The following is a 15,852-nucleotide window of genomic DNA, read 5'->3' on the forward strand; positions in this document are numbered from 1 at the left end:
TTGTAGTTTCAAAGAGGTTTATACATAAAATTGATCTCTTCATAACCATTTAAAAACATTATTATACCTTTTCTGCCTTTACAAGAGAAACGAAAAAAAAATCCAGTGCTGCTGGCTTAACCTTTTTGTTCTGACTCTTGTGGGGTGTGGCTAGTGAATTAGTCATGACACATCTGCCCTGGCTGCAGGAAACTGGGAGAGGAGGCAGCACACAGGCATTTGGGAGCTGAGGGAAAATGGGAGCAGCCTGGCTGCAGTGAAGGGAGCAGGGGAGGCTTGGCCTAAAGGGGATTTTAGTGCAGTGAGCTCTGCACTCTGAAGGCTTTGGACAGGACACCCACCTTTGGGGTATGGCAAGGAAACTTTATTGCCCATGATACTGGCTGTGGAGCAGTTGGTCAGTCAAACATCAGGAATAAAACAGCCATCAGCAAATAGCCATTGACAACTAAACAAATTGTAATGTGCTGTTTTGCTGGCAAATAAATAATCTACATATACCTTGCTCTCCTAATCTAACTTGGCTTCTTATTTTAGTCTGCCTTCAAGAACAAGAACAACACAGATTTGAAAATTTCTTTTCTAGATTCCCATACCTGAAAAATCTGAATTTTTGGACAGATGAAAAATACCGCTAAAAAGGATTGAGTCTTGCGGAATGTTGTCAGTGTTCATTTGTTTTTTTTTAAGAAGATGAAATCAGGAACGTTTTTGAGTTAGCAGGATACCAGGTAGCTTTCAACTCTCTATTCAGGTGCCTGTTTTCCACAGAGAGGCAGTGTCAGACAGCCAGGAGTTGGTCTGGACTTTGTTGGGCTCAGAAAAGGTGTGCATATTTTGAATTGTAAATACGGGTATGAGGAGCAGCCCTTCGGTGGGAAACCGTGTGTGACGTGCTGCTTTTGCCTTGTGCCGTTGCAGGTTCCAGAACCTGCTGTGGTCGCGGAAGGCCTTTGTGGACAGCGTGCGGGTGTACAACCAGAGCTACATCTACATGCCAGCCTTCTCCATGCGCACGGGCACGGGGCCCTCGCTGCGCGTCTATTACACGCTGCAGGACTTCGGCGCGCGGCAGTCCGTGCTGTTCGCCAACCCCGCCTTCCTGCGCGACATCGGCCGCTTCTGGAAGGGCAAGGGCATCCACGCCAAGCGCCTCTCCACGGGGCTCTTCCTGGTCAGCGCCGCCCTGGGGCTCTGCGAGGACGTCACCATCTACGGCTTCTGGCCCTTCGCCGTGGACCTGCGCGGCGGCTCCCTCAGCCACCACTACTACGACAACGTGCTGCCCGACTCGGGCTTCCACGCCATGCCCGAGGAGTTCCTGCAGCTCTGGTTCCTGCACAAGAGCGGCGTGCTGCGCATGCAGCTGGAGCCTTGCGAGCAGCCCTCGGCCTGAGCCCGCTGCGGGACACGGGGAGTTTTTCATTTCCGTGCTCTGCCGCAGAGAGAGAGCTCTGGCTTATGGTGGTTGTGTCTAAAGGGGTCTGCGTGGACCGTGAAAATGCTCCTTGAAGGCCAAATGGAATATGTCCTTGTTGTTCAGTGCTTTGTGGAACTGGGAGAGGAGGGATGTATCTCTCCATCAAGTCCATGCAGCAGCGGTGGGAAGAGCTGTCAGAAGCAGCACAGCTGAACTTGGCAGGGACGTTTTTAAGTGACAAGTGTACAAAGGGCATTAAGGCTCAGAGAGTCACCGGGCCGCTCATAAGCTTTTGCTGACAGTGCCAAATATGACTATCTCTTCCAAATTCCATTTCATTCCAGATCAGCATCCTGTAGGACTTTCCTTTTTCCTTGCTTTTCCCCTCTGTTTGGGGGGGGGTGTGTGTGTAGGACAGCATGTGTGTGTCATTGACTCCTTGTTTTCCTTTCCTTTTATGTTTGATGTGTTGCCCCCTCCCCCGAGGAAGGAAAAGGAAGGGCTTGAAAGCCCCAGGAGCTGAGCACCATCAGCTCCTCTGAAGACTCTGGGGAGAGTGAAGGTGCTGAGAATCTGGTTAGAATGTCCTAGGAATGCCTTGCTACTGGGGACAGACAGAGCTGTGTGTTGTAGGTGTTATCAGGATGGTTCAGGTCGCTGCATTACAGCTGAGCCAGTGCTGTGCTGTGGGCAAGAGCTGGTTAAGGCAAACTGCTCTGAAAGGAAGCCTGTTACAAAACCAGCTACAGGGAAGGGCAGCCTGGTTTCAGTGACCCGCTGCAAGATTTCTGCAGTGACTTTCATAGCAGGGATGGCTCCTGACCTGCTTTTCTCTCCAGCCTTAGGGATTAATTCTGTATTCTTTTGGACTCCAGATGTTCGCGGACTGTTGAGGGTACTTGAGGGGTTCAGTGGAATGTAGAATGAGGTTCTTTGTGTGCTTACAGCAGGAAAATTGCAGAAATGAATGTGTCATTTAAAATTAGTCAAAGCTTTGAGAATCGTTTCTCTGCGTGTGACTTGCTCTTCTGCTTGGATTGTAACGTTAGCCTTAAAGACTTGTACTTCTCACACGAGATTGTCTCTGCTTGAGGAGGGTCTGGGAAATAAAACAGCCTTTGGGAGCACCGAGAAGCTGCACAGCCAGCAAGCAAAGGAGAAAAGAGAAGGGCATGCCTGCTGCAAGGCAGCCCTGCTGGCAGCGGTGAATCTGTCAGTGTGCACAGTGCCTGAAGGACTGTTTTATTTTGGGTTGTTACTTGGGCAGCAGATGGTCTCTCACTGTGGAAATGAGAAATCCTTTTGTTTGTTTGCTTTGGTTTAGCACTGGAGGACAAGAGGAGAATCCCAGCTCGGTCTACAGCACAATTTAGGCTGCAAGATGTTGCCACCATTAACTTGAAAAATCCAGATCAGTGTTCTCGTTCTTATTATCTTCTTACTGAAAGTCTAGCCAAGGTGTTGGAACAACAGAACTGTCATCAACTTTCCACAGCAGCTTCCTGTGCTGTTCTAGCCCCAAAGATCCAGTATTTTGGGGGATGTCTCTTCTCAAGTGTTGATAAGGTCTCTCCTTGTAGACTACCAGCTGCAAGTTCTATAGATATAAATAATTTTTTTAAAAAGTAAAATCCATGGCTCCTTTTTAAATATGAATAGTTCAACACTCTGTGTAAGAAACTGGGAACAAAATAACAATGTTTTTCTTTTTTTTATTATTATGTTTCATAATAAAAAATGTCTTTTGGAATATGGATATTCCAAGCATAAAGTGGGCACTGTTTTGTAGGATTACAGGGCAATGCTAAAGGGTAATGTGGAGATTTTGGGGTGTTCTAGCTCTTGCTCCGATAGAATCTGAATGTACCTCGTAGCCCATGATATCTTTGTCCATGCTTTCATTAAAAGTACAGTCAGCACACCGATGGAACCTCACCTGATAATTCATTCTGTTTCATTAGTGCATTACCTGTGATGTGGGGACTCGGTGAGGAAGGATGTGAAAGTAAAATATTTTCCTTTCTGCTTGTTATGGCAGAATTTGACCGAGCTGCCTTTCTTGGAGACAAAGAGGTGCCTGTACGGTTTTTATTGGGTGCATCAGGTTTGCACTTTGGAGTGCTTTATAGATTCCATTATATGTGAAAACAACATTTGGAATATGATGTGCTACAAATGGCACATCAGCAGGGTGCCAGCGTTTCCTTGAGAGCAGGAGGGAGTGGGAGAGTGAGGGGGAGCTGCCTCTTGGCTGGTCATCTTGTGCTGTTTTACCAGTACTTAGGAATTCACTTCTGGACCTCTCCTACAGCTCTCCAGCCCCTTGGTGATTATTTGTTCTGTGTGTTGGGGAAATAATTGCATGAGAAGAACAAGTGGTTTTGTAGGAAAACTCCTGAGTATTTCGTAATGTCTGGTTATTCACGTTCAGCCGGTGCCCTGGGTATGTGGAGATGTTGTGTTCCCCACCTGAGCAGCACTGAACCTGAGGCCTTTGCTGGTGTCTGCAGTCCTGGTGTTTGCCAGGAGACAGCTTCCAAGGAGGTGCCCAGGCCGTGTGTGACGTGCAGCTGATACTGGAGCCATCTGTAGTTCTGCCTCTGGTCACATCTGCGTGCAGGGCGTGCAGCGGCACACACAGGACGAGGCATCCACGAGGCAAATGTGGGGTGTCCCACAGCAGGGCAGCCCTCGTGTAGGAACACTGACATCAAATATGGCATTGCATGGAAGGGCCTGAGAATTCATCCGTCTGCAGGAGGGAGGTCATTGCTTGTGTTGCTGTGTTTTTAGTGAAGTCTTTTGAAACCTTACTGTTTGTTAGTGAAGTTCCCTCCTGCAGCGCCTCTATTTCCACTGCCAGTTCCTGAGTTTCCCTGATAGCGTGGCTAAAGCTGCACAAATCTGCCAGGTTGAAAGCCACTGCAGTTCATCTTCAATAAAATCTGGTTCAGGCTGGCCAAATGATTTGTTAATACTCATAGTTATTAATTTTATGATAGAGCTAACAAGGGACAGAAGTGCTGGAATATTGCTCTGCCTGCAGAGCAATCATTGTCCCATGTTTGTGAAGAGATTAAATTAAATACCTTTACAAGAAAGGCATGCACTGAAATCCCTCTTGATACAATCTTTTTGGGCCTGTATATGTTCTTGAGGAAATCAAGACCAATTTTTGAACTTGTGACAAAATCATGTGAAACTTTCCCTCCTTGTTGATTAGGAGGCCTCTTGGAGCTCTTTCTAGATCAGACAAGCAAAACAGAAACCAGCAAAGCAGAATCCTAGAGAAGGGAGTGGGAGGTGTGCCCATGAGAATAAAAACATCTCCAATTTTGGCACAGACTTTGTTACAGTGCTAAGAACTCTTGCTCATGAATGTGCTATTTTTATATTTTTTCTGGAATGAAGGTAACAAGTTTGGTGTGAGGCAGCTTCTAAAGTCAAAGGTCTAAGCCTCTGTTACAGATGAAGTTTTACAGAATATGGAAATATTGGCTGGTTTTTTGACTTGACTACTTTCATGTTTTTGTTATTTTCCTCAAAATTAATGTTGTTTTCTAGGCAGCTGAGTTAGCCCCTCTGTGAGAGCTGAAACTATGCAAAGTATCTGCTTTCTGAAATTTAGTGTCCTGAGATGTGTCAGTTATAGCAAACCACTCCTGGAAACAGCTTCATGAGCACTGACCTGGTATCCAGCTCACCCTGGCCTGTAATTAAGGTGCAAGGGAACATTTATTGAGGAGTGAGGAAATGCAGGAGGTGACAGCAATCTCAGCATTTGCTGCCTCTCTGACTCTCCTCCAGCCTAACAGATTAGGAAGCGTTGGAAGAGTCCAGGTTATAGGAAGGACAGGCTGTTTGTTCCTGCCCCTCCCATCAAATGCAGATGTAAAATGGATTAACCAGCTGCTGTCCTGAACCATGGCCTCCTTCAAAAGCTCACGTGGTGCAGTTTCCATTAGCTGACTCTTGCAGGTAAGCCAAACTCACCAGGCTTTGTCCAGGAATGCCTGTTCCCCATCTCCATGGTTGTTTGAGGAATGTTCTGGTTGCAGTGACCTCCTCTTTGTGTGGATTTGTATTTCTGCCCCAAGCCATCATCCTGAAGGATCTCTCTTCCCTGCCCTTCCAGATGACCATTCCCTTTGGGGACTGAGGTGTGATTTTAAAAATCCTGCCATAAGGCAGCTCATGTGTTTTGTAGTTTGAACAAGCTTCTCTTTTAAACTGTTGACAAATCCACCAAGAGCTCCAAATAGCTCCAAATAGAAAATATGGCTTCAGCCAGGTGTTGGTAATTCCCTCACTGGAGAAGAGCAAGAGGATAGATGATAGAAGGATGTGGTTTTCAACTGTTGTAAAATAATACCTGTTACCTTGAATTCCCATATTTTGTCTCTTGGAATCTATCATATGTCTGACATTTTTGTAGTTTCTGAACAGAACAATTACTAAAAGATTTAAAGTTCTTTTTGTTAAATATTAACAGACTCGTTTCCCTGAGTGGAATGCCAAGACCCAACAGGAGGCTTAGCCTGTCCTCCCTGGCTAATATTTTTTGGCAGCAATGAGACCTTAAACAGCTACTTATTCCTCTCTGATTATTCATTTCCATCAGTTTTATTGCAGCAGGCTGGGCCCTGGTGTATTCAGCCTCTTCAGCTTAATGCTTGTGCTTTAGAATGAATTTCACTCTGCTTTTCAGCTACGGTGGGGGGAAGAAATGTGTTGCTAGCTGGAAATGCTTGTTTTGGTGCAGCCAGGAGAGAGGCCCGGCCAGGTTCAGGCTGCTCTGGGCTCTCTGCACTGTGGCTGTGCAGGGCAGAGCAGGGCTGGGTTCTCCCCCTCTGGAAAAGGCTCCGGTTGTTCCTCCAGGCTGTGCCCCTGCCTGGGCCCAGGGGCAGCAGAGGGTGGGAATCAGCGCCCCAGGCCCCGTGAGCCCTGCCTGGGCCCAGGGCAGCAGTGGGTGGGAATCGGCGCCCCGGGCACCGTGAGCCCTGTCCTGGCCCGCAGGCAGCAGGGCTGGCAGGGCTGGGAGCTCATCCCCATCCTCCGGAGCCCGGGCTGCTCCCAGCAGCACCCGAGATCCTGGCAAGGCTCAGGAAGGCCCGTTAATTACTGCATCTGTAATGATTGGCTGTGTGCTCCCTCTGCTCAGCTCAGTATTCATCCTGTCTGGGACCCTCCAGAGCAAGGGAACCTTTAGCACCCCGACCATGTGGAAATTACTGTGGGATTTCAGGCCTTCATCTTCCAAGTTAAACTCTTTTTTTCCCCCTTTTATGCTGGATTCAACTCCTGTGAGGGACTCCAGAGTGAGTTTACGAAAGCAGTGCCACTAGTACTTGTTGTCTGGGTTTATGAAGAAGATGGTGTTCAGTAAAACACTGGAGTACCTTTTGGACAGTTCCTTCTGATTTCTAATTGTATATTCAATGAATTGTTTCAGTCAGATGGGACCCATAGCAGAGATGAGTTGCATCATTTTCTGTTAATTGGAAGGAAACAATTACAGAACTGTATTACATTTCAAGCTGAATCTTACCAACAACTCAAGCAATCTTCCTTGGGCAGGAAGCTTTGCTCTTAGGTGATTATCTTGATAGTAAATGAAAATTCTTCACTGAAAATAAAAGCATCATTTGGAGTACTGAGACACTAATTTGAGTCTCTACTCTGGTATCTCCAACAAAGATTTTGGTGTTCTGTAAAAGTGCCATAATCGCAACTTTTTTTTTCTTCTGTGCATGTGTTCTTATAGGAAATGCTCGAAATTTTTTTATAAGCCCTCTATGTGCTGAAAGCAAACACTCCTTCATCAGGAACAGGAGTTTTTTTTGGGTACCCATGGTATGCAGAGTGAAAGTGCCAGGAGATGTCCAGATTGCAGGAAAATGCTGGTTTGGAATATTCTGGCAGGACTCCCTGGAGCACGAGAGTTGGCTGCTGCCTCCTGAGCTGTAGAGTTTGGGCAGATGACACAGGAAAAAAGCAAAGATATTTTAGCCATTTCAGCTCTGGCTGCTTGATGTGTCCCACTGTTGAGTGGTGTCTGTGCATTCTGTGGGGCCTTCAAGGGCTCTGATCCTACAGATCAGTCCTGCGGGATGGGAGCAGAGGTTTAAATGCTTGGAACACAAAGTTGTTAATTGATGTTAAGTCTTTATTCTTTTGCTTCTCTTTCCCTCAGTTGTTGTACTGGGAAACTTGCCTTGTTCACAAGTTGCTTAAAATTTTCTCTGCACTGCACTGAACTTCCCTCTGGCCCTAAACCTAAAAGTTACCAGAGAGGCAAAAACCACTTCAGGTCTATCAATATTTGTATGCAGCATTTTACCTCTGGTTTATCAATATTTGTATGCAGCATTTCACATCCTCCTAGTACTAATTGCTCTATTAACTCATAGTTAAATGATACTACTTACCCCAGAGTTTGGAAATCGTTCTTCCTGTGGTGATTTCTGTGTTAGGGGAATGAAGATTACTTTTAGCTCAGGTGTTGTGAGAATTAACTCATGCTTGGGAATTAAAGTGAAAAAACCCTAGAAATGTTATTAAGCTTATCTGTTTTGAACAATGCAAACAGGCAAATGAACTACCCTCTTTATCTGAGTGAATTTATCCTTTTGAGTTAAAATCCTCTGCCTTTGTTAAGAAGTACAATAGGAACATTCTGTTCAGGGCACACCTGGATTGCAGGGAGGGAAAAGCTGTGCATTTATAAAGAGGAAAGATTTTCTCCTCTCAGCCACACCCATCAATCTACAAACCAGATTCTCTGCTCTCTTTCCCTGCTCTGACTCAATCAAATCAATAGAATTGCCTGGATTTTAACTAGCGGACTGTTCTCAAACCTGAGGGAGTTCATCCTATGAAAATCTGAAATTATTTAAAGCACTGTCAGATTATGATACTTAGTCAAAGTATCATAATTGTGTAATCTGCCAATTCCTTTTTCCCCACACGTTTAGAGCTTGAGCAGTTTTTGCAGTTTGTTGGGTGCTTCCGTAAGGCAAATCTCTCACTGCATTTCAGCCTCCCGCCACACAAAGGCGGCCCAGGCTGAAATCCGCTCGTGCTCCGTGTCAGGTCCTCGTCTCGCAGAACGATCCACGAGCTGCTCCATTTGTCAAGGGCCTTGGCTGAGCCAAGGGAAAATGAAAAAAGGATTTTCAGCACTGGCAAGCTTCACCATTCGCTGGCTGTAGCTGTAACCTCAATTCATTATTCTTGATGGATCTGATGTCTGCCGGTGTTTCCTCTCATCAAATAATTTTGTTAGATTTTATTGATGGAATGGGATGATCTTTTCCCCCTGCTTTTTGACTGCAATTCTTCTTTTTTGATAGTGTTTGCAAGGAAGAAATATTTCTTTCTTCTCTCTTGTTTTCTAAAATGACAATTTGTATTTAAGGCATGATTCGAATCTCAAATGCTGGTTTTCTTTAAACAATTGGTCTCACACTTTTTTTTCTGTCTTGGGCACAATATTTTATTTCATAACAGTACATATGTTTTCAGTGATGAAATCTCAACAAATTATCTTCCTCTTTAAAAACGCAAAGATTTTCTGGCTTTCATAAACCCCAGTTCATGAAACTGTCAAGTGTCTTTGGGTTTTATCCTACATAAATCATTTTGGCATCATTCCCGCTGTTATTAGAGACTAACAAGACTCTGCCTTGTCTAGTCTCCACTCCATATTGAACCAGAGCCCTGTATCACACAGCCAGCTATTAATTAAGGAATAACTACAGGTATAAGTAGTAGGAACAGTTCCTTTTATCCAGGCCCAGTTCCATAGCCATGAGGCCAGAATGTCAAAGATGTATTCAAAGTTCAATGGGCCTTTTGAAAGGTACCTGATGTAGAATATGAGTTTGCTTTCAAATTTCAACCAAATCCTGAATAATTCTTTCACCCTGATCTACATAAGAACAACAACCAGTGTTAATGATTTTGCAGCCAGTAGGAAATTTAGAGTCATTCTGTTTTGTAAAACTATACCAGACAAATCATGGACTTCTTGAGGGGCTAAAATTGCATCTGAAATTTGCTTTTCAGTATGTTCAATAACCCTTACTGTGATCAAATATTATGTTTGGAATTACAGCTCCATGGGCACAGGCCAACAGCCCAGTCTTCATCTGGGGGCAAAACTTACCAGTTTTCACATATTCAGTGCCACCCTGGCAGGTTGTTCTTATGAAGAGCTTTTGGACACATTTTGGACTAAAGCTGCATGCAAATTCTGGGACCAAATCTGCACTGTGGCTGCCAGCTGTGCATTGAGCATGCGGAGAAGAACCATTCAAATAACGCAGTCCTGATTGGTACCAGTCCCTGTTTTCCAGTTGTTTCAGGAGAGAGGGCTCCTGACTTTGGAGCAGTGAATTCGGGGTTCCCTGCCAGCAGCCCTGGCTTGTGGGAGCAGTCAGGGCTTTGAAAGCTGCTGCCCACCTGGTGTGGAGGGTGCCTGTGCCAGCATTTCACAGCGCCAGCCTCCAGGCCGGAGCAGGGCTCGAGGGCCAGTCCTGCTGGGCAGGGTGACGCCAGCAATCCCTGCACCCTCTGCACAGTGGGACTCAAGGCCAACCCTAGCCCCAGATAACAAAAACACTTGGCGCCAATACAAGCATTCTTTATTTTAGTTTTATGTCTCATGGAAGTTATGAGGACTTGTAAACTTGTTTGTTTTTACACATAGCAGACACTTGGCTTTAACCTGTGTTAATGCTGTTTCCATCTGGCTATTTCTGAAAGCTCCAGCGAGAAGCAAGCAAACAAAGACACCAAGGAAATGAAAGGTGCCTTGCTGTGATGATTTCCTAGAGCGGTGCATTGCTCTGATAATGAACTGTGAAATGTAGCATGTGATGATGATGAATGTAAACACTTGCATGTCTTGTTATGTGAATGTTGTCTCCCTGAGATGGGTTGTTAGTATGAGCTCTGTAGTGTAAAAGTACTGGAAAGGGAAGGGAGGTGGAAAGAAGATAGTTGTAGTGGGTTTGGCAGTGAACCACATCCCCTTTTGACTGCTTTTCCTTCTCAGCTTTGCTAACGTGGCCCTCACCGTTAGGATAATAATAAACACACTGCTCTGTTCCTGAAGTTAAATCTGCCTCTTTCCAGCACTGGGAGGGACAATCTGTGTGTATTTCCAGCCCATCTGATCTGTTCCCAGGCGTGGGGCTGCACTGCCTGGATCACTCAGGCTCACTGGTGATGCCACAGCACGTGTTTGGTGCCCCCAGCCCACACCTGCACCCCCAGGCTGTGCCTGTGCCAGGAGATAGCTCACTGGGCTTTGGGACAGTTTGCACTTATGGCCAGAAGCTGCAGTGCAAACTAAACTTCTGAGAATTGCCTTCCATTTCTGGTAGGCACAGCCACCTGAAAGGAACCTGGGGGAACTTGGCAAGGTTTTGTGCTCAAACGAACAGAAATGGGCCAGGCACAGGTGTTTCAAAATGGTTAATTTTGCATTTACCTCACAGAGGTATTTAGGAGAAGTGAATGATTTCCCAGGGCACCGATATGTGTTGGAGTTGCAGCCATCCTGAACATGTGCCCTGCCAGGGGAGCAGGGAATGTCACTGGGTTATCCCACTGGTGTTTGACCTTGGGAACAGGGTTAGGGTTAGGCTGCAGGGTGCTGTCACCTTCCCTGAGCTGCCCTCTGACATCCCAGCCCTGCTGCTCTGCGCTGGCTCTGCCTGTGGGAAGGGGCCGTGCTCGGGGAAGGGGGCTTGGATCCGTGGTGCCGCCAGAACTGTAGCAGGTGCTGGCAAGGAGCTCGGTGCTGGGGTGGAACCAGCTGGTTTGGGGTCAGTCTGTGCCTCAGACAGGGCAGCTGCCGTGCAGAGCCCTGGCAGGACAGGCTCCAGGATTCTCCTGGATTCTCCTGGCTCTTTAGGACAGGGCACAGTTGCCATTTCTGCTCTCTCACACAGTATTCCCAACGGAGCCATGTGATGTGGGATGTCAGTGTTAGCTGTTAAATTCTAGTACTTTTATTTGCATTCCTTCTTCCCTTGCCCAGTTTACTGAAGAAATGTGATGGTAAGTGGTAGTTTGATGTCTTGAGGTGATTTTGAAGTAGATAAGCACGCCGTGATGCCCCTGAGATTGCATAATTCCATGGATTTGTTTTACCTGCAGTGCCCAGCGTGTAATGTTTATGTCTCATTTCTGATGTGTGTAAGCTCTACAGGCTGGACATGGTGCCCAAATGAGAGGAGCACTTGGGTGAACATCTCAAATCATTGGTTTTTGGCATGCTCAGGGGCCGAGGTGCTTGTGTGGAGTGTGTTAAACATCCCAAAGTGTGGTGGTGTTCTGAGTCTCGTGAGTAGGGCTTCGATCTCATTCACTCTCCAATGTAGCAGATGTTTGCTGTCAGCCACACCGTTCAAGGACTAAGGGAATCTCTTTCTTTGCCCTGCAATAATGTATTTTCTATGATTGTCAGTAGAATTTGTTCATTTCTCAAGTACTGTGCAGTGCTTCTTTGAAGAATGTCCCTTTTTCAGGTGGTTTCATGGTGACTGTACCCCAAAATGTCTAGATGTCTCTTAATTGCAAAAACCGCTTTGTTATTGAATGTATTATTTATTAACAGTATCTTGTCTTTTTCTAGTTGCATTTTGCAAAATGTGCCACAAGCATCTTCTGTGATTTTTTATAAGGAAAGTCTTATTTATAATGTTTGTGCAAGTGGATGGAAACAAATAATGATTTTATAGCAGCCCATGCCTTTTTTCATGGCTGCAGAGTCTTAATGATCACGATCAGAAGGGACAGGCTCATTGTTTCATTTAATTTTGATGAAATTTTTCAGAGTTAACTATTATGTTACTCATTATTTGAAATTCATTATCCTAACAAATAAATATCGCCATTTTAAGAAATGAAAAGAGTATTTGCAGGGCTTCTTTTCCTTCTATGTTCCCTGCTCTCTAACCCCGGATGTCCCAACAGAGCAGGCCATTTCCTGTTGCTCTGTGCGTGCGAGCCCCCTGTAAAGGCAGTGAGGATGAGGGGGCGGGTGGCGCTGGCCACTGCGGCAGGGACGGCTGCAGCAGGGCTCCTGGGCTGCCAGGTGCCACCGAGCACACAGCTCTGCTGTCCTTTGCTGGACGCATCATCCACAGCACAGCAGCTCTGGGCTAGGGGCACACAGACACTCTCCTGCAGCTGTGATGGTTCCTTTGCAACAACCCGTGTTTCGAGATGAGTTGGAGCCCATTTAACTTCCAGTGTAATCAGCTGTGGGCAGATACAAATTGCTGAAGCCAGTCAAGGATGATATCCCAGTGATGATGTTTATGCTAGAAATCCTCAGGATATGCCTTAGCTTTCCTTGGCTCTGTCACACATGCATTTCCTTTCTCTAAATGCATGTTCCTACACAGTGAGGAGTAAATGAGTTATTAACAGTTATTCTCTGTTAACAGTTCTTTATTTTTAATATACCATCTCTATCAAGGTGGCTCTCTAGATTAGTTCCTGGTGCAAGGAGAGTCCAATGTCAGTGAGGGCTCAGAGAATGAACTCCCTGCCTCTGCCAGCTCCTGCCAGGGGAGCTCTCCACGGTGGCAGCTCCTGTGCAGGATCTCTGTGGGTGCTTCCCTGTGGAGGCAGAATTGCCTTGGGATGCGGGAAACCCAGTCCCATACCCAAGTCCTTGAAGGAACACTGCACTTGGAGCTGGTGAATGCTACTTGAAAGTGATGTCTGCAGTTTTTATTCCTTCTGGACAGGAATCCTTCCTTAGTTACACCCCTGATCCCAGGTACTTTTGTGTAGCTGTGTGCCTCTTCTTCCTAACCCTTTAACCTTGTACACTGATATTCATTCCTTGTAGGAAAATAGGCTGGGAAAAGGCAAAATGCTGTCAGTACCAGGGCCTTAGGATTCCTTCTGTCTGGCTTTGACAGGAGACACTTGAATGTCATAGGGAAGGACAAGAGAAGCACATCCAGTGCAGAGAATTCTCCTGGGATCTCCCTTCAAATCGCCTTCCACCCACATTTCCAGCACACAGTGACATCCGCAGCGTGGACAGCCTGGTGTGGCTGGGACGTTTTGGCTTCCAAGGATCTGTTTCACTGATGTGCTTTCCAGTCCATCCCTGCATGGCATTTCAGCAGAAGGGCTGCACATCCTCCATGGTTTGATCCGGCTGGCTGGCAGAAAATGCGCTCCGAAATGCCAAGGTCAGCTGGCAGAGAGAGCTGCAGTGGGGCTGGTGAGGGTGAGTTCATGCAGACATCCCCACCTGGTGCCATTCTGCCTAGCCCTGTGGAAGGTTCTGTGCAGCTGATGCCTCAGGCACACCAGGATCCATAGCTGGCTGTGGCGTTTTGCTGGGCCTGTTGAGCCACGGTGAGGTTTCAGCCTCCATCAGCAGCACCTGCTGTCCTCCAGTGAACACAGAAATCTGTGTTACATGGGTAACACCTTCACGAAGATCTTCCAGAGAAGACCTGTGGAATTTGGGATAAAACCCTTAATTTGTGATCTTCTGCTGCAGATTTCCTCCTCACCCCCTCAAACTGATCAACCACTTTATGTCAACTGCTGTTTGTCGACAAGGACCAATTCTTTGCAGTCTCTCAAATATTCAGGTAAAATATTCTTAAGAAACTTGAGAAATTGTGGCAGGGAGAGCTGGAGACTGGAAAGAAACAAGCTGCCCTGCCCAGGAGTCCCTCCAGCGGGACACAGCTCCCAGGCCACTGTGACATTTTGTGTTGCCATCTGTGCTCAGAGAATATTCCCAGTGTGCCATAACCACGAGGTACTGTGCATTGATCAAACTGCTACTCCATAAAAGACCCTCCTGCCTTGTCCTGTCAGGGTGGTTCACCTTCCCACCATGGAGCGTGGCTTTTCTCCATCTGCCCACGCCGAGGCCCTGCATCTCCCCCAGACAGGACACCCCGTTTATTACTGCTTTGATCAAAGCCACCCAGCACCTGGGCTTATGATCCCTCTGCTCTTCCTTTTTGAGATAAAAGGCTTGGAATTTCATGGAATTTCAATTACAAGGTTTCTTTTCACTGTTTTCAGTGGCTGTTAAATCAGGCCTTACTCATCTCCAGCTTTTAGCCTCTTCCCTGAGAACCTCAAGATCTGCAAACCTGGTGGGCTAAGCAGCTGAAATTAAAATTTAAAAGTAGAACATTTTTGTATTTTCTTTAATTGTTCTATTTAATTTCTGTATACACATATGTGTGTGTATATATGTACACTTTTGTATCCTGGGGTTTGGTGAGAAGGCTTCAGATATCTGAAGCAGACTTCTTACTAAAGAGGGATTTAAATGCAACCTCTTTGGATATATGGATATTTTTAAGACTGATTGTTGGGACTCAGCTACTTTCCATTAAAAGGTCTGCATGGGCCCCTTTTGTAAAGAACAAAAATTACTAATTTAATTATCTCAAAAGATAAAGGGAGGTGGAATCATTTGCTCTGGTCCACTCTGCTACAGACTCCTTTTACTTTGTAGGCATTTAACAGGGATAAGATTGTAATGTGGTTTAGACCCTGTTCTTGTATCTAAAAAAATTCATCCAGTTCTCAAAAAGATCACAGTAGTATTTTCAATATTTTTATTTCAGTTCATGCACTTTATATTTTTCCTATATTACATACCCATAAATGAGAAAAAAACCAGGGTTTTTTAACCAGTACCAGCAATGCATAGATCCCACAAAATGGTTAAAAAATACAAGTACCTGTATATGCTGCCAAAGAAAAAGGCAATATCGTGTAAATAAAAAAGAGATTCTAGATAATTTTCAGGTTGGATTTATGCATCAATTTCTTAGAGCTTTGTATTCACCCTTTAGGATTACAAGTGGTGATACTTGCAGATCTACCCGTTGAAATTAATCTATATCCATGTTATTATGCAAAAATATTTCACAAGACATAGAGTATTTCCCAAAAAGGGTTTTTTTTTTTACTGTGTTATGCAGACTTACTACCAAAAAACATTATAGATGATGAGGAAAAGCTATTCAGAATCCCTGCTATAAAAATTATCTGCCATGATACTAAAAATAAAATACAACTGTGTATGCTGAATTACCATCAGGCTCTGTGTGGTATTTAAATTTAAAAAGTATTCTAAGACAAAACAAAGTACTTGAAAATCAAGCTAGTGTGAGATTTTCCAGTAAGGAGTTGAAACTGAAAATATGCATGTGAGAGAGAAGACCAAGTTCAAATAGTCCAGTTGCATTCTCTCATAACAACCCTATGCCATAATGGAGTGTTTTTATCTTAATGTGTTTTTCAGAGTCTCTTTCAGAAAAGCCTCCCAGAAATTGTTCCACTCAAGTTATTAAGATGAAGATTTGGTTTGAAGGCTTCAGCAGTTCAGAGAAGCAATGTAACAAACTTTCTAACCCATC

At 45.3% G+C, this 15,852-nt stretch overlaps 1 protein-coding gene across 1 annotated transcript in view; it reads left to right on the plus strand.

Moving 5' to 3' along the window:
• The window catches only part of ST8SIA1 (ST8 alpha-N-acetyl-neuraminide alpha-2,8-sialyltransferase 1), a 97,882-nt gene extending 82,359 nt beyond the window's left edge, over nt 1-15,523 (plus strand). The window contains exon 5 of the mRNA XM_074540171.1: nt 922-15,523. Within this exon, the coding sequence (XP_074396272.1) occupies nt 922-1,396 (475 nt within the window). The 3' untranslated portion in view covers nt 1,397-15,523. The remainder of the gene's footprint in view (nt 1-921) is intronic.
• Nucleotides 15,524-15,852: the final 329 nt, after the last annotated feature.

This window comes from Zonotrichia albicollis, chromosome 4 (genome assembly GCF_047830755.1).
Source record: "Zonotrichia albicollis isolate bZonAlb1 chromosome 4, bZonAlb1.hap1, whole genome shotgun sequence".
In the NCBI taxonomy this organism is placed as follows: domain Eukaryota; kingdom Metazoa; phylum Chordata; class Aves; order Passeriformes; family Passerellidae; genus Zonotrichia; species Zonotrichia albicollis.